At 39.1% G+C, this 23636-nt stretch overlaps 2 protein-coding genes across 2 annotated transcripts in view; one reads left to right on the top strand and one right to left on the bottom strand.

The window, feature by feature from the left end:
• LOC135075454 (receptor-type guanylate cyclase gcy-1) overlaps nucleotides 1–9605 on the top strand; it is a 71611-nt gene extending 62006 nt beyond the window's left edge. The window contains exons 14-16 of the mRNA XM_063969894.1: nucleotides 5206–5335; nucleotides 8392–8483; nucleotides 8974–9605. Of these exons, the coding sequence (XP_063825964.1) occupies nucleotides 5206–5335; nucleotides 8392–8483; nucleotides 8974–9138 (387 nt within the window). The 3' untranslated portion in view covers nucleotides 9139–9605. The remainder of the gene's footprint in view (nucleotides 1–5205; nucleotides 5336–8391; nucleotides 8484–8973) is intronic.
• Nucleotides 9606–15357: 5752 nt separating this feature from the next.
• The window catches only part of LOC135075455 (receptor-type guanylate cyclase gcy-25-like), a 53524-nt gene continuing 45245 nt past the window's right edge, over nucleotides 15358–23636 (bottom strand). The window contains exons 10-14 of the mRNA XM_063969895.1: nucleotides 21829–22070; nucleotides 20949–21043; nucleotides 18968–19186; nucleotides 16043–16104; nucleotides 15358–15483 (exon numbers count right to left, since the gene is read on the bottom strand). Coding sequence (XP_063825965.1) covers nucleotides 15358–15483; nucleotides 16043–16104; nucleotides 18968–19186; nucleotides 20949–21043; nucleotides 21829–22070 — 744 coding nt within the window. The remainder of the gene's footprint in view (nucleotides 15484–16042; nucleotides 16105–18967; nucleotides 19187–20948; nucleotides 21044–21828; nucleotides 22071–23636) is intronic.

The following is a 23636-nucleotide window of genomic DNA, read 5'->3' on the forward strand; positions in this document are numbered from 1 at the left end:
TCTCAATTAATAGACCATCATCATCATCCACATCAGCAACACATCCTGATTTGCCTCCTTTGACGGAAAGCAAACGCCGTCCACACTGTGCGTATTGCAAGCAATACGGTCACTTGAAGGAGGATTGTCGACGGCTTGCCACCCGGCAGCACTCTACCGACACTTCGGACAGGAGTCAACGACCCGGCCCTAAACCTGGGCCGTCCTCAGCGCTGACGTCGCCGCCTATTTCGTGTTTCGGGTGCGGCACTCCCGGTGTAGTGCGTTCAAAGTGTGCTAAGTGCTCAAGTTCAGTGCCTAAATCAGTGAAATCAGAGACAGTTTTTCAATCTATTGATGTTACAAAAGGTCTTGATTCACGCATGCGACCTGTAATTGACATTAAAGTGTTCGGTGAAATAGGACAAGTACTTGCAGATACAGGTGCTAAACATTCAATCGGTAGTAAAAGCCTAAGAAATCACTTAACAAATAATGGTCAATGTTTTGAAAGCATTCTGTCTGAACTAAAATTTGCCGATGGGCGTATTTGTACTAATTATGTTGATGTGGCCACGGTCAACGTTACAGTGTTAAACATAGTACTCCCAGTAAAATTTGTGATGTTGCCTGATGCAACTGAGAGTTTGCTAGGTATGAACTTTATTAAAGACATTGGCATGATACTTGACTTCAATGAGGGTACGTATTCTATTCGGAATGTACGTACAATTTTTCCGATGATATTTGAGAAAAATACAACATCTCAACAGGTATGCAGCTCGTCGTTAGGTCTTCGCGAGGATGAGGGCACTAATTTGGGTCCGGGTGACCGGAGCAGATTATCTGAACTCCTTAGTGTCAATGAAGATATCTTCAAACCAGGGGGAGGACCGACGAGTTTAGCTGTTCATCGCATAGATACAGGAAATGCGCTTCCTATTTCAGGCCCGCCTTATAGAGTATCACCTGCTAAGAAGGAGATAATACGGGCTGAAATTGACAAAATGCTGGAACTGGAAATTATAGAGGAAGCAGAGTCCGAATGGGCTTCTCCGGTGGTACTAGTGCCGAAAAAGAATGGCGAGACTCGATTTTGCGTCGATTACAGAAAATTAAATGCGGTGACTCGTACTGATAAATATCCGCTTCCCGTAATCGACGACATTTTAGCTACAGCCAAAAGCAATTGCGTTATGTCCACCATAGATTTAAAAGCTGGATATTGGCAGGTAGAAGTAGCTCCTGAAGACAGACACAAAACTGCTTTTGTTTCACCATTTGGAACGTTTCAGTTTCGACGCATGCCGTTTGGCTTGAAAAACTCACCGTCGACGTTTCAAAGATTAATGGACCGTTTCCGTTCGGGCTTAAACGACATTCGCAATAGTGGATCAAAAGGCATGACAGTCGTGGCATATCTTGACGATATTTTAGTTATCTCGGACGACCTTGACTCTCATTTGCGTGACCTGCAGCTGGTTTTCGACCGTCTTCGTCTGTTTAATCTGAAAGCCAACAGAGAAAAGTGTGTTTTTGCCAGAGAAAGGGTAACATACTTAGGACATGTAATTACCACTAAAGGTATCGAACCGGATCCCATGAAAATCCAAGCTATACAAGAAATGAAGCCTCCTACGAATTTAAAAGAATTACGGACTTTCTTGCAAACCTGTGCGTGGTTTCGGAAATTTATTCCAAGATTTTCAGAAATCGCACAACCTTTGTCCGATTTAACCAAGAAAAATAAACCATGGAAATGGGAAGAGAGGGAGACTGCAGCCCATGAAGCTCTTAAGAAGAGTCTTTCATCAAGTCCAATCTTACGACAACAGACTTTGATGAACCTTTTATTCTGCGTACAGACGCCAGTGCCTATGCACTTGGTGCAGTATTAATGCAGGGTCCAACTCCAATGTCTGAGAAGCCTATTGAATATGCCAGTAGGTTATTATCGTCAGCCGAGCGAAATTACTCGACCACTGAAAGGGAAGCATTGGCTGTGGTATGGGCCCTTGAGAAGTTTCGAGGTTACCTCGAAGGTGCCCAAGTTCGCATTGCGACAGACCACCAACCTTTAAAGTGGCTGCTGTCTTTGAAAACCCCAAGCGGGCGACTGGCCCGATGGGCTTTGAAGATTCAAGCTTTTAACCTTGATGTTGAATATACTCCAGGAAAAGTGAATGTAGTAGCAGATACTCTTAGCCGCCCTGTGTGTCCTGAACTCGAAACTGACGACAACACCACTTGTGACATCTGCCCAGTTTCCATTGATCTACCTCACCGTAGTTCTGAAGAGTTACGCAAGTTGCAACTGGAAGATCCGGAAGTTCAGAAAATCCTTTTGGACTTTGAAAATAATGACGACTCTTCTAAATGGACGGATCGAGGTTATTATCTATCCCAAGGAGTTCTTTTTCGTTTTGATCCAGATGGAGAATCTGAGGAACCACAATTGGTAGTACCAGAATGTATGCGTGCAGAAATAATGAAAGAACTGCACGATGCTCCTACAGCTGGACATTTAGGCTTAGAGCGCACATTGAAGAAAATCAAGGAAAGATTTTATTTTCCCAATATGCGGCAATATGTATTCAAATACCTCAAATCGTGTGACCTTTGTCAGAAATTTAAGCCGACTAATCTTAAACCTGCTGGTCTTCTGCAGACACCCGGCCTACAACAACGCTTTGAAGTCCTCGCCATGGATTTGTTTGGTCCTTTGCCTGAAGGCAGCAAGGGTGAAAAGTGGATATTTTTGGTGGAAGACACAGCGAGTCGATGGGTTGAACTTTTCCCCTTAGCCGAAGCTACTGCTGAAAACTGTGCCAAAATATTGATAGAAGAAATTTTCTTGAGATATGGATTTGCACGCAGAATCATCTCTGACAATGGCACCCAGTTCGTATCGGCGGTCATGCAGAAAGCAATGCATGTCTTGGGAGTTCAACAGAACTTAATACCAGTGTACCATCCTGAGGCCAATCCCGCTGAACGGAAGAACCGCGAGATGAAGAAAATGTTGGCAATTTTAATTGATCCCGAGCATCGTCGTTGGCCGGAAGCATTGCCAGCAGTCCAATTCGCGTTAAATACTGCTCCTAACCAAGGTACTGGTCATACCGCCGCATATCTAACTTTTGCACGTGAGTTTCGATCTCCAATCGAAATTAATAATGATCTGCGAGCCGTCGTAAATCAGGAAAATTATGTGCCTCAGATTACACCCTACTTAGAAGATTTTGTACGTCGCCTACAAGATGTAAAATGGCGAGTTGAACACCAGCAAGATCTTCGCAAGGATGCTGCGGATAAGAACCGACGAACTGGACCCATCTACAACGAAGGAGACCTCGTTCTTATAGAAAGTCATCGCCTTAGTCATGCAGGAAAAGGATTTACGAGTAAATTTGCTCCTAGGCGCGAAGGTCCCTATCGTATTTCAAAAGTAGTTTCACCTACCACCTATGAAATTGTAGATAGAGATAGTAACCCTCGAGGGAAGTATCATGCCAGTCTACTCACACCTTATGTCGGTGATTCGAATACCGCAATCGTGCACGGCCGTAAGAGGGGAAGACCGCGGCGTAAAGTATCGGTTGCCAAGCCATCCTCGATGTCTTCTGATGGCTTGGAGGGGGAGGATATAGCGCGCGATGTTTTACCGCGAACTAGGAGTACTGTGCCTAACGCCACTGCCACTAGCCCGCTCCGCCGCTCGCCCCGCCTACGCACACCGCGCTCATAAACTCCGGCGCCCCTCGTCGGCCAGTCCGTCTCAGAAAGGCAAACGGTGCGCGCGTCACGAGCCGCGGGGCCGGCGCATTTTGTTTCTCACTGTTTTCTTTTGTCTTTTCTGTTTTCTAATTTGTAAAATCTACTTGTGTCACGTTTTTTCAATTGTCTATAGTGAATAAACCATTTAAAACCTACTTATACGCCTATACACCTAATATAAGATTGAAGAAAAGTAATAACGTCAGTGAAGTTTAAACAGTGCGTAACTATTTTTTTTACGGTTTTAGCATTTTGATGCCGTTTGATCAAGACAGACCGCGTGCTTTTTCCGACCAATCTCCTGAAAATGCACATTGTTGACTTACGCACTGTAGCCCTCGGCCACGGCGGCTTTTTGTACTTAACGCGCGTTAGTCGCATTTGCAACGCACTACAGAAGCGATGCCAACGCGCTATTAACGCGCTACAGCATCGCAATGAGGGCTATCGTTTTAGCGCTCTCCAGTTCTGTCACTTGCTAGTAGCGAAGACAGTGGCACCAACTGGTGAGCGCTAAAGTGGTAGGAGGACTATCGCATTTTTGCACTCATCAAGATGGCGCCACTGTAGAGTAAGGTCCTGTCAATCGCCAGGGGTGCCAACTGTTAAGCATAAAAACGATAGCCCTCATTGTATCGAAGCGGACGCGCGACCGTGTCGGACGAAATCATCGGGGCTGTTACTGAATCGCGTTTGCATCGCGACAGAAGCGCGACAGTATTGCGTTTGCAACGCCGTGGGGCCTTAGAAGTTCACTGACGATAAATAACAACTGTCTACAGTATTTTTGCGCACGGGTTATGGATAACTTATTTTTATTGCTTTAATACCTAGAAATAAGAATAACAACAAAAAATTGTTCTGAATTTGCTTTTATGTGTAAAAAAATCGGAAAATTCATATCAGTGAATGTATGAAACATGGACATAGAGATGATTTAATTTGTTGCCAAATATATTTTTTTCTTTCTTTCTTTCTGTTTTTCTAATTATTAAAATATACTAAACATCCATTTGAGATTCATTCTCACAAGATAAATTTTAAAATAGAGTCCAAATTTTTATTAAAAATGAAAAGTCCTACTTTCCTGTCATGTTCCATAGAAGAGTTTTCTCATAAAAACCTAACCCTATCATGGTTTCAGTATACTGGCCTTGATAACGTCGTCTCTCAAATCCCACAAAATATTTTTATGGAAGCGTGCCCTTTGTCCTTGCGAATAAGCCAATGTATCCCAATGAGAATTTGACGTGCATCTTTAGAGACATTCTACTATGAAGATCGAAAATTCAAATCGCTATATCTTCTTAAAAAGCAAATATTTTCGATTTGTAATCGCACATTTTTATATAAATTTGCTTATACTATAATCAGAATATAATAAGAAAAATCACAAAAAAATATATTATTTGTTGACCGGTGTAATTCATGCTTCTTACCTCTTTCCAGACGCTGTGCATGAGGAGCGGCATCCACATGGGTCCGTGCGTGGCCGGCATCGTCGGCTCCAAGATGCCGCGGTACTGCCTCTTCGGAGACACCATCAACACTGCCAGCAGAATGGAGAGCACTGGAGAACGTAAGGTTTTCCGTTACTTTATATTCATCACCATCATCAGGTCATTTAGTTTCCACTACAGAAAGACAACCTCTCTGTTAAAATTATCACTTCACGGGATTTATTGCAAAATATCTATTTTAACGGTAAATAAAATATTTACCCTCCCGACGTTTCGGCTCGGTTGCACGAGTCATGGTCGCGGGCAGACTGAAGAGATGCAGCGTCGTCTGCTCCGGCTCGATGAGTTTTCTTCACCCACCCGCATTTGCACAATATGCCGGATATTTTGCAATAAATCCCGTGAAGTGATAATTTTATAGTAAAAATGCAACATACATAATAGTTTAAAACCTCTCTGTTTTACCAGATGTAAACGGAAAATTTGGCCCACACTCCCCTTTAAGTTTTTCTTCATTAGAGCGCTTTTACATTAGGGCGCGACAGAAGCGCGGCAGTGGCGTTTTTATAATGTGAAGGCATGCATCCGCTGTCACATAATATGAAATTTTCGGTTGCGCTTCTGTCGCGTGTTTGTCGCGCTGCTAAATCGCCTAAATGTTAAAGCATCTTCAAGAGTCAAGACCATAATCCATACTTATTTAATAAGCAAAAATAACTCTGTCTGTTACTTTTTCAGCTTTTCGGTGATTTAAGTAGGTACCTAAATCACTGAACCGATTTTAAGTTAGGTAGTAGCTATAGAAATAGTTTAGGTCCAAGGAAGGGTTAAATAATTTATTATTTGCCCCGATTTTTGTAAGTAAAACAAGCAATTAAAAATTTTTGTGGCTGACCTAACTTTACGCGGGTCAAGCTGCGGGAAAAAAGCTAGGAGATGATTCATCTGGCGCCTCTTAAAAGTCGTATTAACGTTGACTAATTATTTTTTTATCTTAAGTTTTTTAATGACAATTTCCTCAAGCAAATAGCAAAAAAGATGCCGCCTTGTAATAACCCGTGAACTTAGGCATTACACACACGACTGGAATTCCCACGATCGTCGCACGCGAGCACGACACGTGCTATGCGCGCGCGCGTAGTAGTACAATTAATAGGGCTGCAACGATATATCGACAAAGTTGGCATCGATATGTCGAACAAAAGCAGTTCAGGAATAATATTATAACGAGTAAAAAGTATTTATTAATGTAAACACAAGAATATGACCAATATTATTATCAATCAATATTATTTCAAAATGACAACATAAATGACAAACAATCACTAGTATTCCTTATTTTATATTACGAGTAATGTACATAAAAAATAACTAACCTGGGTTTGCTCGAACAGCATTTCCACCATTAAACACTTTAAAACACTTCACACACTTTTCTCGAGACGTCTACGCGTCTGTTCGCGGCGGAGGTTGGATAGCGACTGACTGTCCGGTGCTCGAATTACAATAAAGTGAACGACTGAATGAGTAATAGAACTTGAGTGAATGAGTGAATCGACGAATCAAGCTGCCGGATCTGACGTCAGTCGATATCCAATAATTATAGAAGTTTTAATTAATTATTATTTTTATTAAAATTATTTATTATTTTGAATACAATCAACAAAATGGTATTTGAAGAATTTAAATTCAATGAATTAGTTTAAATTTTTTTTTTTTTTTCAAATTGGTTAGGGTATTTTTTTTCTTCTATCAAAATTTCCATAAAATCTTAATTAATATTTGCTAACACCTATTTTAGATATTTGTTGTGTAGGTATTTTATATTGTATAATATCTTTTTTTGCTTTACTAGACTGCATTTTGTTCTGATGCTTACATTCGTAATTTTTAAAGTTCATAGCGTCCTCTGTCAGCATATATTATTAAATAATATTTAATAAATATTTACATTTTATCGATATTATAATAACTTTGCATCAGTCTCTACACGTGCTTCGCGCGTGCGCATAGTAAGCACGCGACTCGTCCACACAGAGCAATCAAAGTAAAGAAATTAGATCTGAATAATGTGGGTATAAGGCTGAAAGTCCATTGACTCGATTCAAGATACAAATGTGAGTAAATGAGTATGGCGTCTGCGGTCGATTGAATTGGCAACTTGTGTCTAAAGGCATTGAGAGTTTAATGGTTTGAAGCGAACTGCTTTGCTCTGAGTCAGCGTACGCATAGCTTTTAAGTAGAGTAATACAAATTCATCAATTGATAAATTAGTAATTTGATAATTTTGACAAGATCAGTGAATCAATAACTAAATCCTGTATAAATTGATTTATTCAATCAATTACTGTGCTTTTCCCCCTGCCAAGGTAATCCTAATAAAGCGCACTAAAGTATTCCTCGAAGCGCATCTATGTTTACGAAGTACGTTGTATTGTAAGACAAATAAAAAGTACCAGGGCAACATAACATAGGTGCGCTTCAAGAAATAGTTCAGGTGCGCTTCATTAGGTGCGCCTCATAATGGGTGCGCTTCGAGGAATACCTCGTTTTCCCGCCTTCTAATAATGGGGTTCTTTTTGTAATAAATTAACATTAATACCTTCATACCTAGGTATGTGCAATTAAAAGCCATCAATTACCCAGTGGCAATTTAATGAATGCCATTAACTATTATGGTTATCTTTTCCCCATGCTTAAACTAATAATAATTGTTGCCTAAGTATTTAATTCTCATAAACGGACAATTTAAAAGCGGTCTTTAAAATGAAGTAGGAAATCATCAACTTAGAGCTTGTTCCCACAAAGCAATTGCACTTACTATACTTTTGCAGAATCCCATTAGTAGTATGCGTCATGTTTTAATATTAAAATTCACACGAACATCCCGTTTACTGTGTCCCGCAAAAATCCGATCCGATCAAATTTGTAATTTGACTTTCAAACACACATTATGTGTGTTCACATGACAGTCTAGTTTTGCGGGATCCTACTGCGGATTGCCGTGGGAACGAGCCCTTACACTGACCTAATGAAGTGCCTGGGAATAGGACCACGTTACTGACCCCTGGGTCAAACACATTGTGATAACCCGAAGATTCGCGCTGTCGCGATGTGTGTGGCTCAGGGGTTAGAACTACGGCAACAACGTATTTAATTAGTTTTTTATTTCTAGCCATGAAAATCCAAATCTCAGAAGATGTGAAGAGAGCGCTCGATAGAACTGGACTCTTCGTGACCAGCCCTAGAGGAGTGGTGGATGTAAAGGTACTGTCTGATCTATGTAGTTATATATAGGTACTATTTTGGAACAAACTGCGCTGAATTTATGGCAAACCTAGCCGCTACCAAGACTGTTAGTTCAGAATATGTATGATATCCTTGTGACATTTTACTAGCCAACGGGTCTAACTACTACCTACTAATTTACATAAATGGTGTTATATGGAATACTAAAACAGGCATATTTAGATTACCCTGCTGCCTTTACTGCCTACCTTTTTGCGTCCATCTTTGTTGTTGCTATCAAATGGGCAGCATACTTACCGCTGGCATGGGCATTTAAGTCTAGTACTATAATAAAGGTCACGGATCGTTCTTTTTCCAACTAAAATGTCCCCTCTCTCTTTTTAAACCCTCATGAACCCACTCGTAACATAAACTTCATAAGCTCGTGTTACGATTGGATTTATTACAATAGTCCAGTTATCGGGTTATCGTTGCCTAAATACATAATTAAGTTGCCGTCTTTCTCCAGGGTAAAGGCGAGATGACTACCCACTGGCTGGAAGGCAGAACAGGGCCGTCCCCTGTCCGACCCACAAGCTCGGCTCTCGACTATACCCCCAGTTTCCTCGCCCGGATCCATTCCCAGCGGGGTCGGACTTCGCCCCGATACCAATCAGAGAAAGGACAACATTAAATGAATATATTAAGCGAAATCTATACTAATAAATGCGAAAGTAACTCTGTCTGTCTGTCTGTCTGTCTCTCTTTCACGCCCAAACCACTGAACCGATTTTGATGAAATTTGGCATTGAGATAGTTTGAGTCCCGGGTAAGGACATAGGATAGTTTTTACCCCGGTTTTTGAAACAGGGACGCGCGCGATAAAGTTTTTCTGTGACAGACAAAATTCCACGCGGGCGAAGCTGCGGGCGGAAAGCTAGTTTAAACATAGTGCTAATTGAAATGTAATTTGAAAAGGCCTAAATCTGGACATGTCTGCATACGTCAATGTTTTTGGATATCATCATCATTTCAGCCACTTTTTTCCCTTAGGCTTCCCCTAGGCCCGTATCTGGCACCTGGCTGAAATATTTTATTCTTTAGCTTATACAGAAAACACCTACCTACCTCTTGAAGGACGCCTCACTCTGCGCTTACAGCTCTTAACACCATGCTAGCCGAACATGTCAAAAGTTTCAAAAGTTCCAAAATAATCTCAATTTATTAAATTGATAAATTGAGATTATTATTTTTTACGACTTCCGTCAAACATTTCGATTATTTCGACATACCTACCTACCTTTAAGCAACATTATGCTGACAAAGCCTTCAATACTTATACTTCAACCACACCAACGCGTGCAGATCCTTATCGCCGGCGCGATCAAAGGCCAATGACAGTTCGCGCGACACATGACAGTTCACGCGACCTGTCATTTCCCTATGATCGCGCCGTGATCGCGCCGGCGATGGCGATCTGCACCCGTTGGTGTGGTTAAAGCATTTATGACCTTCTAAGTTATTTTCATTTTGTCCGTCTCCACCGAAATATAATGTGTTCGTGAAAGTATTTAAGGAATTATTTGTTTCGCTTAGTTATAATTACTTAGTTGTATAATGAATGTGTAGAATCATTGATAATAATAATCATTTACGATAAGTGAAGGCAAAAAAGTAGGTATACCTAGATAGAATAACTGGATACAATGTTTTTAAAACGTTTTAACTAAACTACGAGTATACATAAATATACCACGATTAAAAGAAAAATGTACTGTGTCCTGAATAAATGGAAATGTTAGAAGTAAGTGATGATCATTTTTGTACTATTATAATCTAGATTGAATGTTAATTGAATTTGTAATAAACGTTACAACGTACTACGAAGTTTTTTCTTGCTCAACCATTCCCCACAGCTCTGCTGTTTTCAAAAAAATTAAGTCGAATTTTCTTTCCCAGCGAGTCCGTGAGAATATTTTTAAGCTAAATTCTTTACACAAAACAGCTGATGTACTGTATTTCGGATAAGTCTCTATTTATTGCTGTTAAGAGTCGAAATATATAGTTGTATTAATCTCCTATCATCAGACATAAAAATAAATAAAACTTATCGTTGAAAATATTTAATTAATTGACAATATCAACACCTACATTTATTTGGGCTTTTCACTACAATAAAATAACCGTACTTATTAAATTCATACACCACCTGTAATATTATATTTATAAGTAACATTTCAATTTTCTACTCACAGAGTTGAATTCATAGTAACAGTGATAAAAATATATAATATATTATAGATCCTTATTCTAAGTAAATATTTAGGTATTTACATACAACTTAATTAAAATTTAAATATCATTTAATTCAATATTATAAACGACGGCACGAAATATTGAACAAGTGCTTTATTTAATCTAATTAGATAATTTATATTTATACATAGAAATTAAAAGTTTATTGATCTTTTAATGGAATTTCCAGAATAAAATCAATAATCAAATTCAATTAATAACAAATGATTATAATGTTTTCCTACTTTATAAGTTAATTAAAGTATGAATTAGTTACTACCTAATAACCTAAAATATTTATTCGTTACACATATTTTGATATCTTAAGTTTAACAATGCCATATATTATTAGTAAGTACCTACCTAATAATATTACATAAAGTTTTTACATTCAATGAGTTTTTAAAATTTAGGCTAATTGCTCTACATGTAGAGATACAATGAAAATAACTCACATGAAGATATTGAACGATTTTTGTAAAAACAACGTAGGTACTTAACTCGCAATTTCCTTCAACTATGAATACCTAGTTCATCTATCTATGAGCTAAGACTAGGCGCAGACCACCGATTTTTAGTTGACCGATAGTTGTGCCCGATTTTATATTGTATGAAGAATCGGCCAAATCGAATCGGCGTAATGTGCGCATTCCCATACATGCCCATACTGATCGATGGTCTGTGCCTAGGCTCACAAAACACGACCCTTCCATACTCGTATAATACATATTAAGGTATCCTTAGCTATAACTTTTCAAAGCATCGATATCCAAATCCTGTTGATCCTCTAAACCATTTATGTTACTAAATGCAAATAAAATAACACAGCTCCCATGGCCAAAGGGATTCCCTGTATAAACAAAAAAAAAACCCTCGTTTATTTTTTTACTTTTAAAGTAGGTTATAGACCTTTTTAGTAAACTTGCCTCAAAATCCGTTTGAAAGTTCTTTTGATAAATACCTGTTTATCGTTAAATTTCATAAATCGTTGTTACTTTGAAAACAATAACAATAATGTTTGCCATTTTCTAAATTTTTAAACATTTATCGTTATTTACATTAATGCTAAATCCTAACTTTCCAAATAGTAGTAGAAGTTACATCTTTTTTATTATTTATATAGATAACCATTTTATGTTAGTAAGTCAAGTATTTACTAAAATGTTAGATTAAATAATTAATAATATTATTTAAGATAGTTAAATTAATTTAGAGATTTTACCATTCAAGATTTCAGTCAAGTTGTACAGTCGCAAGCACATCAGTCTATACATTTTCGTTTTAAAATCGCATCTATTAGACAGGCATAAGGTGCCAGTGTCTATAGACTAAGAGCTAGTGTATGCCAGACCTACGTCATTTTATAAAAGCTGAAACATTGTCAGCGTATGTTCCCAATATTATATAGGATATAATCATAGCTGGGCACCGTTAATCAAATAGTTAACTTCCTTAATCGTTAAACCGTTACTAAAAAAATTAACTTCGTTAAACGTTAAAACGTTACATTTCGGAAGATTTAACGCAAGTTAACGTTAATCGTTAATCCGTTAACACGTGATAATGAAACGAAAAAAATATTTGTATGTAATACAAATTTTTGCAATGCAAAATTTTGTAACAAAAAAACGCGTTTTTCATCGTGCCTGCTATATCTTTTTGGTAAATAGTAGGTACTGGATTAACGATTAACGGACTTAGGATAATTTAACGGAAGTTAACATTTTTTAAAGTTAACTTAAAAGTTAATCCGTTAATAGAAATGTTAACTTCGTTAATTAACGGATTAACGAGTTAATGCCCAGCTATGGATATAATGTTGGTGAATGAGGATCAGTACTGTTGTAGAAAATTCAATAAAACTAGTATCTACGTTAATCTTTAAGACATAAGAAAGATATATCTTTTTGAATTATCCAAATCGGACCATTACTTACGAAGATATTAAGTAATAAACGTAGGCCGTTTTTGCCGCTAAAAGTCAACGTACGCAAGGCCGCGTGACGTCATTATATCCGAATCGAGCGCAGCCGGCGTACTAATGGGATGGAAAATATTTTTTTCCGGCTAAACTATCAGTTTTAGAAAAAAACTTTTAATAACATTTATTCTTCAAAATAAAGTAACCTATCGACCAGTAATTTTTAAAAATAAAAATTGTGAAAAATAAGTATTGGTATGTCCAAAAGCACATTTTCATAGGATTCGATGCAATACGGAGACGCGGTTGGGGTGAGTGTAACTTAATGATTGTTTGTATTGAACATAATAATACTTAATATGATGCTAATACCCAGTTTCTGGCCTGGGGGGGGGGGGGGGGATAAGTCATACCCAGCTTATAGCCTGGGGGGAGGGGCAAGCCTTACCCAGCTTCTGGCCTTGGTGGGAGGGGGGAGAGGCAAGTCATACCCAGTTTCTGGCCTGGGGGGGGGGGGGGGGGGGTAAGTAATACCCAGCTTCCGGCCGAGGGGGAGTCATACCTAGCTTATGCTTATGGACTGGGGGAAGGGGCTAGCCTTACCCAGCTTCTGGCTTGGGGAGAGGGGGGGGGGGGGGAGGGGTCAAGTCATAACCAGTTTCTAGGGCTGGGGGGAGGGGCTAGCCTTACCCAGCTTATGGCCTGGGGGAGTGGGGGGTCAAGTCATACCCAGTTTCTGGCATTTCTGGCATGGGGGGGGTGTCATACCCAGCTTCTGGCCGAAGGGGAGTCATATCCAGCTTATGCTTATGGCCTGGGGGTAGGGGCAAGCCTTACCTAGCTTCTGGCCTGGGGGAAGGGGGAGGGGTCAAGTCATACCCAGTTTCGGGCCGGGGGGGGGGGGGGGGGGGGTAAATCATACCCAACTTCTGGCCGAGGGGGAAGTCATGCCCAGTTTATGACCTGGGGAGAGGAGAGGGGCGGGGTAGTCATACCCAGCTTCTAGGCTAAGATTAAATAGATTTCCAGCACGGAGCGGCTGTCCTTCCTGCAGCAGCTGGCCGCTTCATGGGAACGGCGAATAGATAGGTAGGTGCGTAGGTTTAACTCAGAAAAACTAAATAACAGGTAGGTATTATTAAGTGTACATCGAAATGATTTTCATAGCAATGTCATATTGTTAGAAGTTATACCTTATTGTTAGAAGTAAATAAATTAATACTTATACATTTTTATATTTTACTTGGAAGAAGATATGACTCTAACAACACTTATGTACAATTTATTTGAATAAATCGCCAAATATACCACCGCGGAGACCCCAATCGCGTCTCTGCGTGCCATTGAATCGTATGAGCGTATGGATTTTTTGCGTTATTTTTCACAATTTCCATTTTTAAAAATTACTTATCGATAGCTTACTTTATTCTGATGAATAAATGTCATTACAAGTTTTTCTCTAAAACTGATAATTTGGCTAGAAAAAAATATTTTCTATCCACGCAGTACGCCGGCAGCGTTCGGATCGGATATAATGACGTCATCGTCCCCGCGCCGGGCGGTCAGTGAACTTTTTTAGTAATTTGGCCATAACTTCGTCAATTTTTGTCGTAGAACAAAAATTTTTGCACTGTGTATTAAGGATTTCTTAGCCCTATAAATCTGCATTCACAGCTAAAAATCGAAATGATCCTCATTATGTAGTTTGGGTCATGGTGGCTTTGGGAGCTACCCTAAAAAAAACTGTTAAGCAAGGACTTGGAACTGTCTGGCTGTTGGGGAAAATACTTCTAATTAATGCCCAAATATTATACATAAAAAATCTGATTTTATGGTATAACGTAAGTCTAACCTTTACGGCGACTTTTTCTGTATATTAAAAAAACTGTAATTCTACTAAAGTTATACCATTAACGCTGACACTAACGCTAACTTTCAGCTTTTATAAAATGACGTAGGTCTGGCGTTCACTAGCTCTTACTCTACTAGATTGATATGCCATAGTCTGTGCAACTGATTTTTAACTAAGGCTGAGTTGCACCAACTTACTTTGACCGTAACTTTAACATTAACCGGTGCTTTTTGTATGGATGTTGACAGATTTTTGACGTTTGTGAAAGTCAAAGTAAGATGTTGCAACCCAGCCTTAGGCTTCTTCAATCACTTACGTGCACGAATTACGCTTGCTTTTTCAATCACTTCCTTTTATACCAAACTTTATTTCATACTCTACCTTGTTTCACGATCACGGTAAATTGATCTTAATAACGACAAAGTTGCAAATATTATTATTAATACTGACTGAAACACGTCACATCTCAAGTTTGTGGACCCAAAGTTGACGAGGCGATATAGGTATTTTTTATGTATTAGAGAGTATTTTACTTTTAGTAATTTGTGGTACACACAATTTCTAATGCTTGGTCTACCAATGGGTTCACTATAATGTAGTCCAGCTGTCGGGGATCAAACTACCCTTGCAATCCGACATCCGATATCCTAATACCCGATATACTAGAGGTATTGGGCAAATGTAGATCCTTACTACACAGGAGTTGCAGCGGTGGGAACGAGAGGTGGGAATATACCCGTTCAATTGTGCAAATATCGCCTCTAAGGTACTATACCAATCGGTTTTAGAATTCCTGCTTATAATACAGGATACGTAGATAAAGGATAGTTATGAATAAATCAAAATCATGGCCTTATAAGTAACTCCAGGAGGTTCGCGTCATAGTCGTTAAGCCGCCGGCTGCACAGCGTCTGAGATTGGATGCCGCCTATTTTGTTGACCAACCAGAACGTTTCCATGGTGCCTTTGCCCTGAAATCATGTAAAATAACAATTGAACCTCGGCCCAAAAGACATACACAAGTAATATAAAAGGCCCTTTCAGTTTATAAACAAGCTTGAATTAACTTAACAAGGTTGAATTTATTTCAACCAGCTAGCTGCTTTCTGCATTAATCTACTATATAAAAATAAGTCGGGTTTTCCTTCCTGACGCTATAACTCCAGGACGCACGAACCGATTTCCACGGTTTTTTTCACGTTGGAAAGGTCTTGGGCTCCGTGAGGTTTATAGCAAAGAAAATTCAGGAAAATTTAACAAACGAAATTCCGCGCGGGCGAAGCCGCGGGCGGAAAGCTAGTTTTGTATGAAAATGGGAAAACTGTAACCGATTCCTTTACTTCCAGAAAAATAAAAAACTTCATCCAAATGTCGGATATTATGTGTGTAGTGATTTCTCAAACATAATAATATTTATTTATTTATTTAAATAAATAAATAATATGTTTCTCAAACATAATAATACCTATGTAGGTACTCGTAACTAAGTGACTAACTTACCGGTATATCTATAAGACCTCGAGACTCTACCTCGTAGTTGCCAATTTCGTCCAGGGCCTTTTTAGTCGACTGGGATATGTGGATTTTCATTGCTGAAAAGAAAGATTGATCTTTAGAACAACAATTGAAAACGAATTAATTTTAGTGATTTTGATATTTGTTATTCCTGTTGTTACTAATCTGCTAGAACCACATTCACAGCAAAAGGGACAAAATATGCAAACATCTGGCAAGAATGGGGGTTTTGTCTCTGGTGAATTAGAGTGAGATTTATCGATTTTTCGTCGGCCGATAGTTTAGTCGGGCAGTTGATCAGTATGGGCATGTATGGAAGTGCGCACATTACACCGATTCGATTTGGCCGATTCTTCATTCGTACAATTTAAAATCGGGTACAACTATCGGCCAACTAAAAGTTGATGGTCTGCGCCTAGGCTATTTGACCTGTTAATAATGAAGATACAAAGTAAGAAGATCCGTAGACGTATGTCTTAACATAATCAAGTGTGACATCACATTCCATTTGACACTGACACGAGTTCCTCCCCCACATCCGGCAAGTGAATCACGAAATATTTGGGCAGGATCAATAAATTTAAAACGGTACTAAACTTAAACTAGGCCCTTTTATTTCATAACCAAACCGCAAGTGTCATCAGGGATTCCAGTTTACGAAATAAGCCCGTATTACACATCGTGGTTAAAAATAGACGGTCAAAGTTGCCGGTTACTGAGTAATTAATTTATGCAGAGCCTTACGAAGGAAGGGATTCCCGCTCGTTGCAACATGCTAAACGTGGCTTAGGGTATGGTCACACTAATGGGTGCTGTTACCAGTGTTAGCGATACAATTTTCAAGGTCTTTAATTTATTTGTGATTACAGTCGATTCTGGCTGATTAAAAAAGCTAAGGTTTTTTCTCTTTGCAGCTCCTTTGAGATTTAAGTTATGCTATAAATTGATGATGCTATTGATAATTAATGATAATAGATTTAGGTCAAAATATTGACTGGTTTTAAAAGTATTTTCCCTAGTAATAAGTATAATTTTTAAGTGTCATCTTAAAAATATCTTTTCTTAGTCGCTATACACATAAAAAGCGTTTTGATTGGGGGTATCAAATTTTAAATTGTCTAGTAGTGTCCGATGCCTTATACTCGTTGCTCTGGTACAACCGATGGCACATCCAGCCAAACTCTTTGGCATCTTATTATAGGTTCTAATAGGTGCGATTTTCCTATAAAACCGATATTCTGACGTGCTGTGGATTGTACTGTGGGACAACAAAATCTTAAAATGATTCAATATTGCAAAATCAGGATAATCCGTAATGCGGATTTGTATAATATTACCCTGATTTGAGAACTTTTCTTGACGCACTGATGATATCATGGTACACGCATGCAGAATGCACAACCTGTAGTAACATTGGTTAATCGTGTTTTTTCTGGTTTTATAGAATCCTCTTTAGAAGGGCGTCGGTCATCTCCGGGAAATGAAGAAAAGACTTTTTATCCTCTAAAATGGTTATCTCTGTGTCAGGAAACAATTTAGCTGTACTAGGAATTATAAGGACGAGGACGAATAAAACGTTTTGTGGCGTTTTTTTATTATTTAGAAGAAAAATACAGTCATTTGGAAGAGCCCGTAGTATGGCCCAGTATAAACAAGACAGTAGGAAATCCAATATGACTCTATAATGGTTCCAAATCTAAGAAAAGTATTTTATTATGAATCCGATTGAATTTATGATCATTTTTTGTTAGTAATTTAAGCTTGAGTTTGAAATTGGCAGAAAACATTAAAATAAACATCGTTATTTAGCTTATTTTATTGTCATGAATTCAGAATTGGGGAAATATGATCATCATAATCATCAACAGCCCTTTAGCCTAGGCGCAGACCACCGACTGTGTTGACCGATAGTTAGGTCGGGCTGTTAATCAGTATGGAGATGTATGAAAATGCGCACATTACACCGATTTGGTATCGGCCGATTCTTCAAACAAATTAGAATCGGGCCCAACATCGGCCAATTAAAGTCGGTGGTCTGCGCCTAGGCTTATAATCCACTGCTGGACTATGATATCTCCACGCTTGGCAGAAATATTTGTTGGGGAAATAAGAAAAATCAAAAATACGAATCAACGATAATCAAATAAAATTAAGGTCAGTCAACTAATAACATGTCATGGTGGGGTTAAACCCTAGCTATGCAGCTGGTTTTCAATAAAACCAGATGTTGGGTGTGTCCTAACAAACCCACTACTATCTTCGCCAACCAAAAAAAGGGGATTCCCGGTTTTTTGAGACACGCGCCAAATGTCATAATTTAGTAGCTTTTGTAAGTAAAAAATCTTTATTTGGGAATTTTAAAGGCGTCTTCATTAGGAGCGAATACGTGTTATGTAAAAATGTTTTAGTGATGTATTGCCGTAACCTCAAAATTGAATATTTTATTGCATTGCATAATATTTTTGAGGAGGGAACGACCGATACGTAAACGATAATTAAAAATTGGCCTTGAATTTGGCAACTGTTAGGTTCATTCCCCGCACGATATTATAATTAATTTCGTGTGCAAGGACATTGTGTTGGTATGGGAGCTTTAAATGTTTTGTATGCATTGCATTTACAAAAAAAGTATTTATGATACTGATAGTAGGTACAAACTTTGCTTTACTTGGCTAAACAAATTAATGCGACCAGTAAGTAAAGGCGAAAGGTCACTGACTCACTCACTCATCACGAAATCTCAAAAACTACAAGTCTCAAATTTTACATGGGGGTTATTTTTAGAACGTATGTGCTCACTAAGACGGGATTTTGCAAATTCAACTCCTAAGGGGGTAAAACGGGATCCACGCGTACGAAGTCGCGGGCGGCTGCTTGTGTCTAATAAAATAAATAAAGCCATTTGATTTCACTTGATTTGAATATTCGATAACAACTCACGTTCTCCAGTGCTCTCCATCCGACTAGCGGTGTTGATGGTGTCTCCAAACAGGCAGTACCTCGGCATGGTGGTGCCCACGACCCCCGCGACGCAGGGGCCCGTGTTGACCCCCGCCCGGATCCTGAGGGGCTCCTCTGGCCTGTGGGGCACGTTGGCCCCCTCCAGACTCCGCATCAGGGATAGAGACATGTCAGCTATCTCTGAGGCGTGACGGTTATCTGTGGCAGAGAGAAAAATTAAGTGAAATTTCATGGTCTTCATTATCATATCGTTTCCTTTCATCATCATCGTTTCAGACACGGGATGTCTACTGCTGAATATAGGCCTTCCTGGGTGTCCACGGAAGACCAGTGCCGTGGCACTATCTACCTACTGAGATGCTACGACACCATGCTGCTGAGTGGATACCTTTTCAGTAGCAACGAAATAATCAGAAGAACATAGGAGGAGTTCGAAGTTAAGGTTCGTCTTCCTTCCAGTGCAAAGCGGATGACAGGTGATAATACAAAATGCTGTGTATACCTACTCATATTCGTATGTTAACCATGTTAAAAAAAATACGGTACATAACTTTGTTGGTGTACCTAATAAATAAAATAAAACAAAGGTTTAATCTCATTTTAATTGTAAGCTCCTAATCATTATAATAATACATCTAAATATATTATATAAATCAAAGGTGACTGACTGACTGACTGACTGACTGACTGACTGACTGACTGACTGACTGACTGACTGACTGACTGACTGACATAGTGATCTATCAACGCACAGCCCAAACCATTGGACGGATTGGGCTGAAATTTGGCATGCAGGTAGATTAGGCATGTTATGACGTAGGCATCCGCTAAGAAAGGATTTTACGAAACTCCACTCTTAAGGGGGTAAAACGGGATCCACGCGTACGAAGTCGCGGGCGGCCGCTAGTATAATATAATAAGTGAAATTAATGTTTCCCGTGTGACAATCTAACGGACTTCACCAAGACCATTCAACTGTCTAACCACAAAAGATTACTCGTATTGGTTTGCCACGTGCGATGAATATTAATAAGCTAATATTACTAATCCGCAATTTAAATATTAGTAATCCGTAATTACCCTCAGGTAAACCCTTGTAGCAAAATCGCTAAGGGATCATCGCAAAAAACCAGAAGTTGCAAACTACTGCACCAGATTTGAAAAAAACTGCCGACCAATTTTGTTACTTCATTAATTTTATAGCTGTTTTGGCCTTAACATTTAGTAAGTGGTGCAATTATCAAATCACTCTCACTTGTTTCGTGGGGAATCCCGCTATATTTATGTTTCATAATAAGTATAATTACAAGTATCATAGCTATAGGGGTTTCCCAGATGGCGAACGTACAAATTTAATTCATTACAGAGGTGGGTGTCATGCTTTCCAGTATAGCATACACCTGCTATATCATATATCATGCATCTGACTATTAATTAGAAGTATTAATAACGTCATAATGTTTGTCCTTCATTTTACCGTTTGTTGTACTGAACATGTTAGACATTTATTTATTTTACATCTTATTGAGTCATTTCATGTAATAGTGTCTGTCTACTTTGCAAAAACTAAAGGCTCACAAGCATTGTGCATTGGCGCCGAATGCAGGTGATGCGAATGATGCAAATCTTTGCGTAATTATGATGCAATCACTGTAACAGTTCATTCACCGTTTTAGATAGATCTTCATTAATTATATTAACATTCATTGGTTAAAAATATTTACTTTTTATAAGCCTAGACTTTTTATTGTACCCATTAAACCAAATGTTTGAAGTGTGCGGGCACTGAATCGTGCGCTTTACCGGAAAAAATGATGTCAACGAACTTATGAAGAATCCAGTCAATAAGTATGGTTTATTTCTGTGTCCCTTTACGAGAGAGTAGTTGTAGTAGAACAAAATGACTGATTACTTAAACAATTACTTTTTATAGCCTCAGGCGCACTTAACTGACCCTTACCATTTCTCTGGGGCAGTCCTGACACCACCATGTAGGCATCTCCGATGGTTTCCACCTTGTACACGTTGTATTCCATTATTTTCTCATCGAACAATCTGCAAACAAACAGAAGTAAAAACCGTCAGTTTTGAAAAATGGTAACGTCAGGTCAAGGGCATACAAAATCGCCCAAACGTCAACAAAGCGCAAGTTTGAAGGGACCTATCAGGCGAATTTGGCCTTGGATGATATTAATCACTCATGAGTGAGCGTCCTTTAATGACTTTGATACCAGATGACCTTGAGTGAACTTTTGTTTGACAAATGCATAAGGCCCCACGTTACCCACTAGTCCTGGGGGACAAGTAGGTTATGTGGGGCTCTCCTTGCCCTCAAGACAAAGTGGCTCTCCACTAATGACCTTAAGTGAACTTTAATCATTTTAAGTGACCTTTAGTAATCGCGGAATAGCCTTTCTTGACATGCCCTTAGGAGCATGTCATGATAAATACTGAGCAGGAGCCTATTGACGCAGTGGCCCACTATTTTTCTATATGTATTCGTTTTGTGTTGTAATTGTTTATAATTTATGCTTACTGTGGTCAATAAATTCTATTCTATTCCATTCTAATCTTAAATGACCTTGGACCAAATCAGTGGTAATCAACTGCCGACGGGTATGGTTTAGAGTAGGCGCACACCGTTGATTTTTAGTTGGCCGATAGTTGTGCCCGATTTTAAATTGTATGAAGAATCGGCCAAATCGAATCGGCGTAGTGTGCGCACTCCCATATTATATGCCCATACTGATCAACTGCCCGACTAAACTATCGGCCGACGAAAAATCAACGGTGTGCGCCTACTCTTAACCAAACAAAATAATGAAGTTTTATCTACTTACCTATATAACATGTTGAGCATATTAATGACCTCCATGGGCGTGCTGTTAGCAGATATGGTGGTGAACCCCACGATATCGCTGAAGAAGATGGTGACAGCATCGAAGGACTCCGCTGGTACCGTCCGCTGCGCGCGCAGTCTCCTAAGCACAGGCAGCGGCAGCATTCGGGACAGAAGCAGGTCGCTCTTCTGCTTCTCTGCCATTAGCTTCTGCGAGCTGATCTCTATTGATTGCGTGAATGTCTGGAAAGAGAGGTGTACTATCATTAGCAGGGCATCAATGTACACACGATAGCACTAGTTTAAGCATAAAAATTGCCTATGTCCATTCGTTCGTTTCAGCCAGCTGGTCAAAGGCTCCCCCCAAGGATTTCCATAACGACCAGTCCTGGGCTGCCCGCATCCAGGTTCCCGTGACTTTCACCAGATCGTCGGTGTACCTAGTGGAAGGCCTACCCATACTACGTTTTACGGCCCGTAGTCACCACTCGAGAATCTTTCTGCTCCACTCTTCTGTGGTCAGAGGTAAAACTAGTAACTCAAGCCCAGAGGTCATGGGGTCGATACCCAACGGCGGAAAAGTATTCTGCTCGGTTTGGTTGGTGTTGAAGCTTATTTTACCACCATCTTATCTAACTTCCGGTTATCATCGGTCGTTATCACACTATTACTTATCTATCAGGCAGGCTGCTGTAAACATCCGTTTCTTAACCGGAAAATGGACCGTTTTTTCCCCGGGTTTAGCGGTAGTGTATGGTTTATAAAATATTGTAATCGGACATAGGAACGGCGAAAACATTCAAAATCAAAGGATTATTGGTCCGTCGTCCAGTGGAAAAACGGATCTCTACAAACGACCTCACTGCCCATTTCCCGTGTAAATTACGTATCCAACAACACTGACCAACTTAACATTTATCTAATTTTATTCGTGAACTGTTTTTCCCAGATAGAACCAAAACCCCTAAGACAGCAAACCACTTAGGAATAATAATGAGAACAGTATACTTTGAATACATAATGAATACGCAACGAAGTGCTCACACCCACTCCACGTCATCACGTCATGCAAATTCATTCAAGTGCTGTGACAGAAATACTCTACACTCTGTTGCACAATTATTGTCATCCGACTAAAAAAAATATACACGTGATATATTCGTCATATAAAAAAAATCCTATAGACTACAGCATATCAAGGTAGACATTTATTTAGATGCAACAATAATAAAAGGTCTTCAATGTGCTGTGAACTGTAGCACATCAATCAAAATAGAGTGCATTTTCAATTATTTATACGATGAAATCGAACAAATTAGGTACTTATTGCGGAATGGAATGACAGAAAATATTAAACTTACTGTTAAATTACAAATGTAAACATTCTAGAGCATGTTAAGCCTAGTTCCAGGGAGGGGACTGCACATAATTGGTTTCGGATAAACATAATCTGACATAAAATACTAACCTTTTAGACAACTACCTGAAACTTTTCCGAAACCACTGAAACTAGTGCTAAAGGCCAGTGTCCTAATTTTATTGCAACCAAGTGTATGTATAATTATATAAAGCTTAACGTCCTATTAATACCCAAGGGTTATCAGCACCAGCTGACTGCCGAGTCACGTAGTTCAAGGCCTTTTTGATAACCACAATTAATTAATACTGGTTATAAGTCAAACATTATGAAGAATGTATACAAATATTACATAGAGCAATCAAGTCTCGGAAAAGTCGCTCTTATCTCGCAAGTTATAAAGTTTGGTTCAATGCCCACGTATTACGTCTGATGTACTATCTATGTATTGT

The sequence above is a fragment of the Ostrinia nubilalis genome, chromosome 10 (genome assembly GCF_963855985.1).
Source record: "Ostrinia nubilalis chromosome 10, ilOstNubi1.1, whole genome shotgun sequence".
Lineage (NCBI taxonomy): Eukaryota > Metazoa > Arthropoda > Insecta > Lepidoptera > Crambidae > Ostrinia > Ostrinia nubilalis.